Below are 17,342 nucleotides of genomic sequence, written 5' to 3'. Positions count from 1 at the left end.
TAAAAAAATATTTTATTTCCCCATCAATTTAATAAAGTTTCTCAGTAGCCACTTCTTAGTTATTAAATCATAACACACTGTATTCTGCAATTCTCATCATTATCTACTATCTTGGAGAAATCAGGATTTCTGTATTTCATTATAGATACACATGACGAATATGGCCGTATGCTACAAATAATAGCGAACAGCTTTACTTCAAAACACAGAGTCAACTATGAGGGGAAAAAGAGTACTCCAAGCAGCACATTCCTACCTTTTATATTCTTACCTCTTTTTTTTCTTCGTTCTCGAATTATCTTCTGAACTATCCTCCTCCACCGGGGCAAAGAGCTTAACAGTTTAAACTTAGATATGATAGAGAGGTCATTACAAACTGCAGGCCTCAGTTCATTGAAAAGGAATCGCAAACGTTCAATGACAGGAGCACAGACCTCCTTGTATGAACGACCCTGTTCTTGGTGTGTCTGTAAGTTAAACATGAGAAGACAACTCAGTAACAAATCGTTTAACAAATGTCTCCAAGGCACAGAAGACAGAGAATTAAAATCTATTTACCTTAATAAGTGAGCATTTTGCTTGGTAGACAACCCTACAAACATCTACCACTGATTTAGGCAGCGTTCTGTGTTTGACTTGCTCAATACCAAGTGTGCCTGAATGAACTAAAGATAACGCCACATGACCTGTACATAAAAGACATTTTTTTTAAAAAGTAAGGGTGAATGTGTGTCACATATAAGGGGCATATAATATAATTAAAATACACTGAAACAACTTCATACCTAAATCCTCATGTTTTAAGAGGCAACACAGCAATAAGCGGCCAACTTCTTCCACAGGATGCTCAGGAGGAAATGTGATTGGCGTGGTCAAGTGGCACTGCTTACAGTACCTTTCTATTTGACACAGAAAGTCCTGCAACAGAGCAGCAAGATGTCACTGCAGCACCATCACTGCAAGTTCACACAAACCCTGAAGATGCCACAACTTGATATATACCCAAATAGTTCAGCAAAGTTTGTGAACTGTTTCCTGCAAATTCAGTGAAATTAGCTTCTCACCTAAAAACTATCCTTCCAAGAGATATCTGAAACCAAATCTGGACCAAAAAAAGTATGTTCATGCCAAGTCCTGAGGTAAACACAAGGATACTCAGTAGTGGGTACTGTGGGAAGTTAAAGTCTTTCTGTTACTGATCCTCAGAAGGAAGCTCACCTTGACAGTGTGGTCCTGCATATTGTTGTCAGCAATGGCCTGCAAGAAGGCCTGAGTATGGTCTCCCAAGACCCATCTGTGCGTGCAGAATCGAGATTTGCTGGCAGGAGTGCTGCTAGGAGAGCTGCAGTGGTCCTCATCCTTCTCTTCATTGTAGCTGTAGTGGATCTGGCTGGTCTGCAGGCCCCCGGAGAAGACTGACAACTGGAGCCACTCTGGACAACAGTGACCACACAGGACAGGGAGGAAGAGTACTTCAGTCATACGTAAATACTAAGGAAAAACACAGCACTTACATGAAAGTTGTACCTAACATATTTACACAGATTGACTTACAATTTCTGTAACTAAGTGAAGCCAGGTAATAGTTTCAGGTTTTTCAAAATATCTTAAGCATGGTATTGGGGCTCAATGTAACACACAGTGAAATCTGAGAGATTCAGAATCTGAGGCTATTGCCTTGTTTATCCAGGTCTCTTTAAGTTTTCCGTCTTTGACAGGCTGAACCACTCTTCAATCACTTGTTTTAGTAGGAGATATTTCAGTACTCCTTTTCTGACAGGTTTCCACATTATACAAGTTACAACTTGACAGATTCTGCTATACTTTAAGCACGTTTACTAGATATTCTGCATGGGGCTGTTCCAGCTCCACAGGCACCACGTGAGGATGGGAACTCCACATGCTAACAAAGCACCACTTACATAAGTTACCCCTCAATCTCTAACAAAATGACTGCATGCAGCCAAGTATTACATGGGTAACAGTGTATGCAGTAGAAAGACCTGAACTCTCCTAATAGCCAAGAAAAGGCTCCCAATGGAAATGAAAATGGCGCCGAGATACAAAATAGGCAAAAACTGCACAGCACCCAGCAGTGGAAGAACACAGGCGTTTGGGGGTGGACACTGTTAGGTACACAACAGAACAAGACACTGCCCAGTCCTGCACCATCCTTACAACTGTTGTCAAGTCTGAGTTCACTGTTACTGCCACTGTACCAGAGCATCTCGATGAAGGACTTCCTCAACTGACCCTCCACTCTATCAAGCATGATGGCCTTCTCCAGGGATGAGACCCACCTGACAACATGTCCAAAGTATGAGAGATGAAATCTTGGCATCACTATTTCTAAGGAGCATTCTGGCTGCACTTATCCCAAGACAGATTTGTTCATTCTTCTGGATGTCCATGGTGCTTTTAATATTTTTCACCAACGCCGTAATTCAAGTGCATCAATTCTTTCTCTGGTCTTCCTTATTTCTTGTCCAACTTTAACATTCATATGAGGAAACTGAATTTACCTTGGCTCCCATCAGGTACAACTTAGTCCTCAAACTGACATGTTGACTGCTTTAACACTTTAAGGAGATCGTTTGTAGCAGATTAGCATAATCAGTACATCTTCTGATTTCTTTAAAGCTGCTTCCAGGAATGGTGTTGGTTGTTGGTTGCTTTGTACCACTAAGTAGGGTGTGACTCATAGCGACCCTGTATAGGGTTTCCCAGGCTGTAAAGCTTTACAGGAGCAGAAATCTGAGACTGCAAATCTTTCTCCAACGGAGCAACTGCTGAATTCAAACTACTAACCTTATAGTTAGCAGACCAGCTCACAATTCACTAGCCTAGCAGGGCTACTGGTTATGTATCCAAGTAAGTTAAGTCTTTATTAACTTCATTTTTTATCTTATTTATCATGATGTTATTTACAGGCCCAGTTGTGACAATTTTTATTTTCTTTGCATCGAGGTGCAATCTATATTGAAGTTTATGATTTCCATCAGTAAATAGTTTATGTCCTCTTCACTTACAACAAGGTTGCATCATCTGTATATCACAGGTTGTTTATAAGTCTTCCTCCAATCTTGATGGTACTTTCTTCTTTATTTAACCCAGCTTCTCAAATTATTTGCTCAGCATACTAACTAAATGTTGTGTTGTTGTTATTAGGTGCCATCAAGTCGGTACCGACTCATAGCAACCTTATGCACAGCAGAAGAAAACACTGCCCAATCCTGGGCCAACCTCACTATTGCTGACATACTTGAGTCCATCGATGCTGCTACTTGGCCAATCCATCGTTGAAAGTATACAAGCCTGACACACACCTTCCCTAATTTTAAACCACTGAATATCCCCTTGTTCTGTATGAACCCATGAGCACAATTAAGTGTTCTCAAATTCCCATTCTTCGCAATATTTTTCATAATTTGTTACAATACACACAGTTGAATGCTTCTGTGTAGCCAAGAAAGGACAAGTAAACCTCTTTCTGCTATTCTCTGCTATCAGCCAAGACCCATCTTACAAGAGCAATGATATCTTTGTCCTCCTCTGAATCCAGCTTGAAGTTCTGGCAGTTGTCATACACTGCTACAACTCTTGTGCTACATCAATTTGCTGAAACATTTCAATTTGTATTCTGTCAACTACTGGAGAGTTTTAGTTTTCACCAATGCGTTCAGTGCAGCTTAGACGTCTTTCTTTGGTATCACTAGTTCTTAATCATTTGTACCCTTCTCTGTCTCTCCATATCACTGCCTCCTGTCTCCACGCTGTGCCTCACATGTCTGGGGAGATCTGTAGGCAACACAGCACCAGGCACATAGACCCACCCAACTCATCTGACATTGCCAGTCACACAAGATATGAGCAGCTCAAAACCCCTGGTTTTCTCTACAATGCCATCCCATCTTGTGTTTCTGCCCAGATTCTCCTACACCCAGTTTTCTGGGGCTCCAACTTCACTTCAAGCCTCAGTCAATTTGTTGTCCTCTGTATGAAGCCTTTCTTCCCCCAGCAGCAACTTACAAATGTCTCTGAGTCCCTATTACACTACACCCTCAAATGCTTACACTGTATGGGCCACACCCACAGGGAGCACCCTCAAAGCACAAGCAGGTTTCATTCACCTCTACACCCTGACTGCTTAGACTGGGAATATATGGAGGACTGGTCCCAAAGTCCAGTAAAAACCATCTTTAAATAGAATGTTTCCTGAAATGAAGGCAACGCACACTGCAAGCCAATATCTAGAGACATCGCTGCATCTGTTAAATCCAATGAAATGAGCAAGAACACAGGATGCATGCCTGTGTGCCAGAAACTTCCTATTGTCTCAGACCAGGAGGCTATGGAAAGCCATTCACGGTCACTTCACTTTGATCACTTCAGGCTAGTACTAGTCCCATCAACTACGGGACTTTTCTTTCTATCCGACTCTTAATGGGACTTACTGCTCAACTAAAACAACGCGCTACTCAGTTCACGAAAATAAAAATCTTTCTTACTTGCACATTCAACTTCAACAGGAGACAGTGGTGTGCTCGTTGCTAAGTAGGAAGCATGTAATCCGAGGAGAAGGCCCAAATTTCTCTCTGTGTCTATAAGAGGTGAAGAGAGGCTTCCCAGGTCTGGTATGGTAACGATTTCTTGGTCAGGCTGGGAAAAATAAATTTCATCATCAGAATTAGCAAACGGGGTTGATTTAGGAACATGACACCAAGAAGAGTACTAGCTTATTATATCCTTAAAGAAGACTCCTGATATGATGAAGAGAATACTAAGTGCTCTTGGTGCCCATCCCTGTATCTTGTAATAAAGGATTTATGAATCTATGCTAAAACAACAAGGACTACATAAATCACACACACCCTACAAAACAAAAAGCAGATACACAACTCTATTGGTAGTAAAACGTAAGCACAGATAAAGGATTTTTTGATGTAGTTGTTGTTAAGTGTTGCTGAGTCAGTTCTGACCCATAGCAACCCTATATAGAGTTTCCTTAGGGAACCAAATAGAAATTCCCTAAGTGATTATACACAGTACATCAGAAAGTATGCTGTGTAATTACATGTACAATGATCCCAGTGACAAACACAACTTACGATGCAACAAGTACTGTTACTGAGCCAGGACACAAAAGAGGAAATAAATACGTTCTAGCAAACAACTGCTAAAGCAGAAAAGAATCCAGTGACAATAACCTTGACATTTTTAGTCATGCTGGACAATTTACAAGCCAAGTCATTTTCCCCGGTTTCAAACGTCGTCAGCCCTGTTCTTGTGGCACTCACATCCATGTGCAGACCTAGAAATCCAGCTGTATTACCTCCAGGCACGTACCTAAAAAAATCCAACCCCAACAGTGCCTCCAATGCTGGTGAATGTGGTGAAGCAGGGTGAGGGTGGTGAGCTGTCAAGTCGGTTCCAACTCATAGTGACCCTGCAGAGGGTTCTGAGGCTGTAATTTGCAGGTGCAGAAAGACAGACCTTTCTTTCTCCTTCAAAGCAGGTGGTAGATACGGACTGCTGACCATGTAGTCAGCAGCTCAACTAGTAACCACTCTTCGACCAGGTTGCCTCATGAATATGTATGAGAGACGTAGTACTACTCTAAAGAATTATTCTTTTCTATGGCTATTAACACTGTGAGTTAATGAGGCCAGACTGCAAAGCCATTTGAACTGAAAGGTCGGTGGTTCAAGCTTACCAGCTGCTCCTTGGAAACCCTATACAGGGTCGCTATGGGTCGGAACCGACTCAACAGCACTTAACAACAACACAACATGGCTATTAACAAAGACATACACATAATTTTTATTTAAGACACTAAGTCAGTCCAAACTTCTACTTAAGATTAGAATAAAATTGGTAAAGCCAAAGGTTGATTTTTTTGATGAAACAGAACCTGTATTTCTTACAAATAAATCATTTAAAAATAACTTATGACCAGCACATAACAAATTTTAACACAAGTACCTGTAAATCTGTTTACAAAAATCCTAAGTGTCTTCACATACAATGCCCCCAATGCCCCACTTAACACCCATTCTTTAGAGACAAGTCACCCTGCCACATATAGAAGAAGCCCTCCCTGCATTTCCCATGGGACCCTTGCACACAGCTTCACCTCCAAGTACTGGCCCACACAGAACGCATGCATTGACTCCCGGGTATCTTCAAACTGCAGAGCAGCTTCCAGAGCAACCACTGGGTCTTCTCCTGCAAACTGAGCTAAAGTTAAAGGAAAAAAGCAATTAATTACAAAACAACATGACTTCAACACAACTTACCTAAACATCCACAACAGCAGACATTGCTGATTGACTCAAAAGTAAGGAATACCTAAGTATAATGATCTCTTCACCTCAACCAACTTGAAACTACATTTCCAAAAAAAAAATGCTTAACAAGAAGAAATTCCTCAAAAGTGCCTGAATATGTTTTTTGTTTTGTTTTTTTAAGGTTTCTATTGTGGACTGAGTGAAAGTTTACAGGGCAGATCATCAGTTTTACATTCAACAAATCATGCACCTTGTTTCATTACAATGATTATAATAATCCCCTCCATGTACCATCAGTTAACAGTATTTCTCTCTATTCACTTTAGCTGCTTTTTTTAAAAAAACACTCAAGGGTATATAATAATTTACACTACCAAAGGGCACATTCTGCAAGCCTGCCTCCTGGACACTAGCTCTCCAATCCTTCTCTTCCCGTGAATCTAGAGTCCTCAGCTGCTCCCTCTCTCTCCATGTCCCTATCTCTGCCTCCATCTCTGGTGTCACTGCTTCTCTGGATAAGGTCTCGCATTCCACTTGTGCTCTTCTCCCTTGATGGTCCTAGGGCCCTCTGTTTCTGGATTGTAAATTAACTACTCCCCCATTTTTGTTACAAAACTTCTACCTTTACAACTGTGACAGTCTCAATTAGTCGTGATAACAATTACTTACTACTGAATCATACGAATCTTATCCCATCTCTTTCAACCAGATACATGTAATGAAAACTATTCAGTGGGGACTCTTTCTTCCCCCCACACACTCTTAAACTAAACTCCCTCCTGAACCCTTGTAAGCCAGTCACTTCTTGCCTTTACTGCCCCCATATTTTAGGTAGCCAATGTGTAAGTCAAATGCTGTTTAAAATGATACACATTGTTGTGTTGGTAAGTGCTGTCAAGTCAGTTCTGACTCATAGCAACCCTATACAAGATTCCCAAGGAGCAGCTGGTAGGTTTGAACTGCCAACTTTGTGGTTTGCAGTTCAGTGCTGATCCTACAGCGCTGTATCAGGAGTCCCGCTGAAGTAAAAAAACAGGATCTTACCAAGAATGCTATTCCCTGTTAAAGACTGCGTCTGAAAATCTTTGATGTCATACACTTTCCCATCAATCACTGTCCAGAAGCCTCCATCTTTGTTGTGGTTCTCCAAATCGGCTTTCCGAATAAGTGTCACCTCCTCGTTACTTTTACAGTTTTGACCTGAAAAAAATGACTCTGTATACACAGAAATCAAAATCAATCAATCAATAAATAGATACAGAAAGAAAAGTAAGTTGAAAAACTTATTTTATAAAGAAACTACAAAACAAAACAAATTCACAATCATAGTAGGAGATTAGCATAGGTGGGGCTGATTCTCCAGTATTAGAACACCATTAGGAAAAGGTTCAAGAATCAGCAGTGCTCATCACAGTGAGATATTCACTGAAGAGTTGAAGCCTAAACTTTGGATTAAACGCAGAGGACTGCTACCAAAGGGCTTTGTGATCTTACATGATAATGCATGTCTACACACCTCTTCCCACACTGTTGACACTCTGCAGAAACTTCCTTTTGAGGTGTTAAAGCATCCTCCTTAAAGTCCTGATGTTGGTCCATCTGACATTAACATGTTTGGTCCCCTGAAAGCAGCCCTTAAAGGACCAAGATCACTTCTGATGAAGAAGAACAGTGCATTTGTGGCTCACAGCACAGTCTAAAACATTTAAATACGGGCATATGCCGACAGATAAGCAAAGTGTATTGAAAAGCAAAGAGCTTATGTGGAAAAATAATGTATCTGTCTTTTCTAAAAGTTGATGAAAACAAATGCTACCTGTAATCACTGCAATGAAACAAAATATGACAGGATGAGTGTAAAACCGATGTTCTCCCATGTAACCTATCCCTCAATTCACAATACAAATTAAAACTTTAAAATAAAAAATAAAATGCTACAGCCAAAGTGTAGGTAATTCTTGACTCACCCACATAACAAAAGTTAATTCCAGATATGGCAGAAATTTTAGAATTAGCAACAAGAAATATATAAGGCGTGATTAGTATGTCAAGGTCTCTAAAGTAAAAAGTGGAGATCTTGGAAGAAAGAGGTGGATAATGTACACAGTGAGATAGAGTCAGTCTCTTAAGAGTCAAGAAAAAAATACTTCAAATATAATTTTAAAACCCACTGTAAGAGAAAGAATAACATTATTGAGTTCACCAGTAACTGAACAAAAGCCATGAAAAACAGTCAGTGAGCTTGAAGATAAATCAGCAGAAACTTCATAAAATAAATGAAAAAATTGTGACAGAATACTGACAATAACTGTGGGAGAATGACATTATGGACCGAATACCTGCACTAATGATGGTGAAGAACATTCACAGACTCATGGCAGACCAACCCACAGAGCCAAGAACCTACACCTACACAAGGTGTTGTTGTTTAACTGTCATCCAGTCAGTTCCAAATCACAGCTGTATATCCAACTCACAGCTGTATATCCAACTCACAGCTGTATATCCAACTCACAGCTGTATATCCAACTCATAGCTGTAGAGGCTTTCCAAGCAGAGTCTACTGGGTTTGAACCTCTGACCCTGCAGTTCAAACCAACCCTGTGCTTATCCTATAGCACTACTCATGGTAACACTGATCAAAATAAGTTAAAAGTAGCTATTTCAGTAAGAAAAATTACTAGGGATAAATTGGGACATTTGTTGTTGTTCATAAGTGCTATTGAGCCGATTCTGACGCATAGCGACCCTGTATAGGGTTTCCAAGGAGCAGCTAGTGAGCTTGAACCGCCAACCTTGCAGTTCAAATGGCTTTGCAATCTGGCACATTAACCCACAGCGCCACACCATGACAGTACATAATGACAAATGGCTAACTCACCATAAAGACATAAACATCTAAACAAGGTACCAAAATACTTCTGGCAAAAACTAAAGGAACTGCAAGCAGATACAGACAAATGATTATAGCTGGAGACACTCACAACTCTCCGTCAGTAACTGACAGATCCCACAGGCAGGAAATCAGAAAGGATACAGCTGAACTATTTAGCACCATCAACCAACTGGATCTAACCGACATTTATGGTGTTTCATCCATAACAGTCCTGGTATAGCACTGTGGGTTAATGCACTAGACTGCAAAGTCTGTTTGGACCACAAGGTTGGCAGTTCAAGCTCAAAGACTGCTCCTCAGAAACCCTCTACAGGGTCACTTTGGGTTGAAACAGACTCGATGGCACTTAACAACAACAACAATTGATCAACTGCAAAAGTTTACATTTTACTCAAACTCTCATGAAACTGACCAAAATAATCCATTCTGAGTCATAAAACATAAAATAACAAATTAAAATCATACAAAGTATGCTGTCAAGCCACAATGGAATTAAACTAAAAATCAATTAACAAAGAAATAGCTGGGAAAACCCCAAAATATTTGGATTACAAAACACGTCAAAATAAAACCAGAGACAGAGGTAAATAATGATGTATGCACAACCTTGGAACAAAATAAAACCAGAGACAGAGGTAAATAATGATGTATGCACAACCTTGGAACAACAGGGCTCTGGGAAACAGGGATTGAGACATGGTTGGAATGGGGAAAAGAGGGGAAATAATGTTAAGATGCTTGGCTGTCTTTTGAATCTTGGTTACCCTGGCATACCATCTTAAAATAGACACTTGAAGGGGAGAGAAAGGAATAGCCAGAGATATCACCATAGAAAGTTTGTAAATCCATCTTCTACCTATAACTGATTGGAATATCTACAATGGGGCCACAATGTGCCCAGTGAAGGAGGTTTCCTGCGGAGCCTCTACATTACATAAGACCATAGGTGGAATCTTGAACAGCATCCAGAATCTTCAGAGGAGGGAAATTTCTACTTGAAAGGACAAACAGACCAGCCTGGAGCAGCTAGAAGAACAAAAGATACTTCTTGAAAGAAAGACTGACAGGAAAAATACAAAACAATATAGGCAGAATGACTGATTACTATAAGAACAAGTAAGGTGCTAACCCAGGAGACATCAAGGCAAGTGGTCGGGTCCCCTCAGAGCAAACCCCCTTCCAAGACTAAGACTCAATGGGAATACACGCTCTGATTGGTGACCACGTTCATCACCGATAAGGGGAAGTGAGGGAAAAACAGCAATGAAGCTGCGAGCTAAGCCCTACAACATTCAATAGACTCCTGTGAACCCAGAGGGAGACCTGGTTGGCCAGCCCTGTGGCAAGACCTGGGGACTCTTGGGCCCAGAGTCAGTGACATAGCCACAGAGGACTAGAGTGGAGAGTGAATCGTCCACCTGATAAGAAGAGAGGGCATATGCATAAGGACACCCACACTTGCAGATAATACCCATTTGACCTGGCTTCAATGACTAGATGAGCAGTGCTCAACTAGAAGAAGAAAGAAGAGGAAAAAAAGAGTAATCTGATACAATTTGATGAACTTGACCTACATCTATGGATGCAGTAGCTCAAAAGAGGGAACAAATCTTAACAGCGAGGATCATTCCCAGCCACTCCATATACAGAGTAGACAGAGATGGACAACTTGGACATTGGCTACACAAAACTGGTGGGGCTTCAAAGGCAAGGCTTACAAGCTTTTAAGAGGGAACCTAGATTCAGAGGGCATGGAGGAAGGTAGAATCTCCACTGAGTAGTATCCAATCTGTCTAGGCGAGGCTGATGAAAGGAGATGTGGATAGGTCTCTTGTGATACAATAGTGAGTAATTGTTATCAGGACTGATTGTGAGGGTTGGAAATGTAAAGGTAGACATTTTGTAGCAAGGAGGGGAGTGATTAACCTTGCAGTTTAGGAGCGGAGGTCCCTGGGACCATCAAGGGAGAAGAGTGGAGAGTGGGACCCTACCCAGAGAAGCAGTGACGCCAGAGATGGAGGCAGAGATGATGACGTGGAGAGATGGAGACTTTAGACACAGAGAGGGAGAGGGGCTGTTTGCTGACGACCGAGGGCGGGGACAGGCTTGCAGGGATATATACCCTGTGGTTGGTTGATGATGCATGGAGGGCACTGTAACCATGGCAATGAAACGACATACGATAGGATGAATGTAAAACTAATGTTCTCCTCCCACGTAAACTATCACATAATTCACAATAAAACATAAAAAAAAAAAAAAAAGATTACAACCCAGAAGTTGGGGCTGATGAAACGTGATGGGGATAACACTCTTGTGGTAGCACAGTGAATAATTGCCATCAGGACTGAATATGAATGTTGGAAATGTAAAGGTAGATATTTTGTAACAAAAGAAGGGGAGTGGTTGATTTTGCAGTCCAGGAGCGGAGGTCCCTGAGACCATCAAGTGAGAAGAGTGGAGAGTGGGACCCTACCCAGAGAGGCAGAGACGCCAGGGATGGAGACAGAGACGATGACGTGGAGAGACGGAGCAGCTGGGGACTCTGGACTCAGGAAGGGAGAAGGGGCTGTTTGCTATCAACCGGGGGACAGGCCTGTGGGGTGTACCCTTTGGTTGTTTGATGGTGCATGGAGGGGGCTGTAATCACTGCAGTGAAACAAAATACGATAGGATGAATGTAAAACTGATGTTCTCCCATGTAGACACACATAATTCACAATAAAAGCTTTTAAAATAAATAAATAAATAAAACTAGAGCCAGAGAAGTCTCAAGAGAATTTAAAAAGTATTTTGAACTAAATGAAAATGCTGTTGTTGTTGCTGTCATTGAGTGCTGTTGAATTGCAACCCTGTATAGGGTTTCAGAGGAGCGTCTGGTGAGTTTGAACCTCCGACCTTATGGTTCAAAACAACTTTGCAGTCTAGCACATTAACCCACAGTGCCACACCAGGCTTATAAAATGTGTGGGATGCAGAAAAATGATTAGAGGGAAAGTCAGAACATTAAGTACAGCTTGTGTTTTAACCTGGGAGATATTACTTGTCTGTCTCTATGATAAATCACGGAGCTGCCTTTGCACTTTTAAGTAGGTGCTATCCTTCACAAAAGGAGCTCTGGTAGTGTAGTGGTTACGAGTCAGGCTGCCAGCCTCAAGGTCAGCAGTTTGAAACTACCAACTGTTCTGCAGGAGAAAGATGAGGCTTTATGCTCCCATGAAGATTTACATCCTCGGAAACCCTGTACAGGGTTGCTGTGAGTCGGAGCCAACTCCACGGCACATAACAACAACAACAATCCTTCACAATTTTAAAAATAATTGTTACATATGCTTGAATTACTGACCAAATTATATACTGTCAAATGTATTCAAATACAAAAATAACAAAAACATTTTTCAGTTTAAAATATAAATGAAAAGTACTGAAAGAATTAACCTTTTACTATGTCCAGCCCAGTAGCCGATAGATAACTAGAGAAAATAAAACATATCCCTAAGCCATTTTCCTCAGGACAACTGCTACTTCTCGTCTTAAATTTCTGTGTTATGGAGAAGCTGTCAGAAATGGAAGAAGAAGACTCCCACCTGGAATGACCTCTCACATCAAATGAGAAGTTTATCATGCCTTCAATCACAGCTTGGCTTCAGTTAGTTCTGAGACTCCAGGAAACCAGAGCCACAGAGACTATGGACACTTAGCACGAGACTCAAAAGCACTCAATCAAAGCACCTTCCAAAGACAAGCTTCATTTTATGAGATGTACACTACAAACAGTACACCTGTCAGGAAGTGTGCAAGTGGTAACCCATGATCATAATAGGATACCACCCTCATCAAAATCAAAACTAGACCATCTCTGAGAGCCTTCATGGCCCCTCAACAGCACCTTCCAGAATAATTTATTTTAGGCTATAGCAACGAGAAGCCTGTTGTGGTACTGAAGGATAAGCAATGGACTGCTGACCACAAGGCTAACCACCAGTCCCTTCTTGAAAATCCTATACAGGATTATTGTGAGTCAGAACTGACTCAAAGGCACAACTTACAGAAAACTCCCCCTTAAATATAACCCAAATCTCTTTTGATTTGGATTCTCTTTATTTTTCCAGTTATTTTTATGTTTTTTGGTCATATCTATCGGTGGAAATGGTAAATAACTGGTCTTCCGCTGTATTATTTTAAGTGGAAAGGCAAGAATAGGCTAAACTAGAGGAAAATTTTCTCAGTGAATGTACTAGGAATTAAAACGCTATACCCATTATTCCAGGCCAGGCCAGATCTTCATGATCATCCCTTTCATTTCCTGGAGCCAGGTGGTTGAACCGATCCAGATGTTCTAAGAGGCCGCCCAACAGAGGAACAGCTCCAGCTTCTTGCATGAGAACAGCATTTTTACTGAGCAAAAGCATCACAGACACTACTAGTTCTGGAAGGAGAACACCTAAATTGAGAGAAAAAGGGTGAGAAACACTGAAGTTTAAATTGTGAAACTACTCATAAGCTTGTTCTCCCTTTAAATTCTGATGAAACAGGGAAATCTTTGTCCTTGAGAATAGTTTCACAAGAGTTATTTTATCTTTCATGGTGAAACAGAACCTTCTGAATTACAAGAGCACTTTTTTAAAAGATTGTGTTCAAACAACTGTTACCTAAACAGCCTTTTATTTAATTAAAAAAAGAGTGTATCAATTTATAAACTCAAACGTACTCCCAGCAAATCAATTCCAACTCACAGAGACAGGGCAGATTATAGCTGGTCCACAAATTGTAATAAACTGTAAATCTTTCTTTATAAAAAACAGAAAGCCTCATATCTTTCTCCCATGAAGCAACTGCTGCGTTTGAACTGCCAACCTTGTGGCTAGCGGCCAATGCTTAATCCATTATCCTATCAGACTCCTTTATCAAAACACGTTGTTGTTGTGAAGTGCCATCAAGTCAGTTGCGACTCATAGTGACCCTGTTTAGGGTTTAAGAGCAGCAGCTGGTAAATTTGAACCAGTGACCTTATGGTATTAAGTGCTTACTACCCCAGGATTACTTATCAATATACATATACAATCATAAAAATTAGTATGTTCTCGTATCATGAATTTTACTCAAGTAGATACACTAACAATAGAATTTATTAAGCTTCTGAAAAGGGCAATTAACTTGTGTTGTTAAAATAAGACACAACATCAACCCCATTGATAAGAGTGTGCTAATGACGGTGGTGTTGACCGAAACAGGAACAGTGGGAGGACTCCTACTCCAGGTGGCTTACTCACCGAATTGTTAGTAATGAAAAACAGACAAAAGGGCAGTAAGACAAGACAGTCTACAGTGCAGAACCACAAGTGGGTTTTCCTATCACCCCCCTGACATAAATACTTGGGCCCAGGACAGAAATGGCAACAGTACCGGTGAAGTCCCCTTCCATGATGCAGGCAACCTCTGCAAAGTGTCTCCAGCTAGTAGAAGCAATGCTAGCCGCCATAGGCAGTATATCTCCGATGTGTGTGCACAGAAGGGCTGTGTACTTTTTCAACAAGGAACCAACACCCATTATCTCAGGAGCTTTGAAAAAAAAAAAAATTGAAGAAATTTCATTTTCATGTAACTTTGTAAACAAACTGATTGTCTCCATCATTCTCCTCTCATACATCTTTTGATCTGTAATATTTTCTCAATTGTCATTACTGTTAAGTGCTGTCAAGTCGGTTCCGACTCATAGTGGCTCTGTGTCGGGTTTCTGAGGAGCAGTTGGTGGGTTTGAACCCCCAAGTTTGTAGTTAGCAGTCCAGTGCTGATCGTACAGTGCCACACCAGGACTCTATTTTCTCAATAGCAGTTTATTTACTCATAGTCATTGGCTCTTTTATATCACACATTAACATTGGAAACAGTTCATTGATCATACCAAATTTTATATACTACATGTTGTTGTTGTTGGTAAGTGCCATCGAGTCAGTTCCGAATTTGACTAAGACAAATTTTATACACTACACTATATATTACCTAGAAACTTTGGCTATGTAAATCTTAAATTTTTCATTTAAGAAAAATGAAAAAACTTTTTATTTAATACACAAATATCTGTTTTCTAAGCCCAAGTCTTAATGTATATACTACTCCCATGGAAAAACGTTAGGCATTTTTTCTTACCAAATTGTCAACTTTTCTTCCTATATGGTTCTTAATAACGAACTTTATGTTATAACTTGGCTTCATGTATTTCTGCTGGTCACTTTCTTCAGACTACAAATTCATATGTTTGAATTTTCATCATTTACAAGTGCCTAACTTTTTCCCGGAGGTAAGCAAATTATTTCACGAGAAAAACCCACATATAAAAACAGCAGCACAGGCAGCAGGTATCTCCATATTTGGCAGAGAAGGCGAACGTATGGAGCAGAGGAGGGATTTCAAATGCCTGTGGGAGGCAGCAGTTACCATGAGGACAGCACAGGGCTGGGGCCATGTACACCCATCTCGTTTCAATCCTTACAACACAAGCTACCAGCTAGGCAAATGACCCACCTCACCCCACCCCACCCCAAAAGACTAACTTAGACCAGTGTCAAAACGCTAACAAACCAGAGTGCCTCCAGTGATGAGTCCTCCCACTGCATCCAATGGATCAATCTCCCAACGTGGCACAGCAGGTCTTCAATATCCCATAACTACCACGTGCAAAAACCTAATTAAAACTAAACTGAACACAAAGGATGCTATTTACTGAAGAATTTAAATCTTGAGACAATAAAATAAAAAAAATTATCATAGAAATCATCAACCAAAAAAGACTGCATGCAAAATGAACTCTTTTAAGTTCTCTGCAATAGGTGCAATGAATTCCCTAAGAACTAAAGACCTAAAATAAAAAGCACTGGAATACAAGACATCCACATTTTAAGCAACTTACTAGAAATATCTGAGATCTGACTAACACATTCTCCTGGATAAAGTTTACTGATAAGTAAACGTTGAAAGCGTAGTAACAAGTCCAAGGAAGCAGATCTTTCACGAGTGTGATGCTCCAAGTCCAGACACGATGAAATTCGGCGAGCAGCATCTTTCAATCTGGCCACAGTCTGAGAAGCAATGTTTCTGTGCAGGGAAGAGAGGAGTGAAAAATTCAACAAGTCCAAAATGCCCAGGGAGTGGGACACAGAGGGTGACAACACCGCCAGTAAGCGAGCACCAACCTGCTGAGCCATTACCGATTTCGTGTTTCAGAAAGGCAGCTCTCTGTTCAAGTACAGTGGACAGAGAAACAACAGACAAGACAAACCTTGCCTTGCAACAAAAGTCCTTAGGCCTAGTGAGTGGTATGAGGAACAGAAAGGTAAAGAGAGTTAGTAGATGTAGAATGTCTAGGGAAAGGAGAAGGCCAAAGACCAAGTCTGGGTGAAGGGCTACCACTGACCGTGAGTCCATCACACAGCTTGACTTCAGTCAGGAGGCATGCAGAAGTGTGGGCAACACAGGTCACAGCCAAGAAAGTGGGGGTCTGAAGGTCATTACACAACACCAAAGTAAGGGACAGGCTTTCTGCATCTACTGCACTGATGCCTAACCTATTCGGTTTGCTGAGGAACCTCCCACAGAACACACAGGAGCACCCACGAGACCCCCTTCCTTCCAGATTCATGACCTGACAGCCTGTCCAGACAGCAACCAACACAACAGAAGAAACAAGTCTAGAACTTAGGTTTTATGCTGTATTCAAAAAGCAAGACAGTAATAAAATGCAATCGTTAATTTAACTTATTTCTTTAGTATATAACTCAGGCCCATAATCAAAATGTGTCATTCTGATAAGGTTTACTACTTACAAACATTTCCAATACACATGGCATTCTGTGGTTCCCTGTCAACATAACACTGGAATACCACTTTATTTTTGGCAAACAAAAATTTCATAAACTCAGGTATTCATAGTCATAAAGTAATGCAGTATCACCTAACACACATATGCCTTTAAAATAGTTCAAATTATAACTGATCAGTTAAGTCAACATACCAAGCACCCTTTAACTGCCAACACTGAAGATAACAAAATGATAACGCTAACGTCTACCTCCGTGAATGAAAGGAGGAGCACATGACGCACGCTCTGTAGAGAGCCTGGATCAGGTATTTTCTGATAGTGTTTTGTAAGCTTGAGTATT

At 40.8% G+C, this 17,342-nt stretch overlaps 1 protein-coding gene across 1 annotated transcript in view; it reads right to left on the bottom strand.

Moving 5' to 3' along the window:
- The window catches only part of HERC2 (HECT and RLD domain containing E3 ubiquitin protein ligase 2), a 259,545-nt gene that overhangs the window by 163,038 nt on the left and 79,165 nt on the right, over positions 1–17,342 (bottom strand). The window contains exons 20-29 of the mRNA XM_006861873.1: positions 16,094–16,278; positions 14,590–14,745; positions 13,442–13,627; positions 7,332–7,502; positions 6,134–6,237; positions 4,509–4,659; positions 1,219–1,433; positions 786–918; positions 559–686; positions 272–467 (exon numbers count right to left, since the gene is read on the bottom strand). Coding sequence (XP_006861935.1) covers positions 272–467; positions 559–686; positions 786–918; positions 1,219–1,433; positions 4,509–4,659; positions 6,134–6,237; positions 7,332–7,502; positions 13,442–13,627; positions 14,590–14,745; positions 16,094–16,278 — 1,625 coding nt within the window. The remainder of the gene's footprint in view (positions 1–271; positions 468–558; positions 687–785; positions 919–1,218; positions 1,434–4,508; positions 4,660–6,133; positions 6,238–7,331; positions 7,503–13,441; positions 13,628–14,589; positions 14,746–16,093; positions 16,279–17,342) is intronic.

The sequence above is a fragment of the Chrysochloris asiatica genome, unplaced genomic scaffold (genome assembly GCF_000296735.1).
Source record: "Chrysochloris asiatica unplaced genomic scaffold, ChrAsi1.0 scaffold00044, whole genome shotgun sequence".
Taxonomy (NCBI): Eukaryota; Metazoa; Chordata; class Mammalia; order Afrosoricida; family Chrysochloridae; genus Chrysochloris; species Chrysochloris asiatica.
The sequence above is the reverse complement of the archived record's forward strand: the minus strand, read 5'-3'. Positions and strand labels throughout refer to the sequence as shown.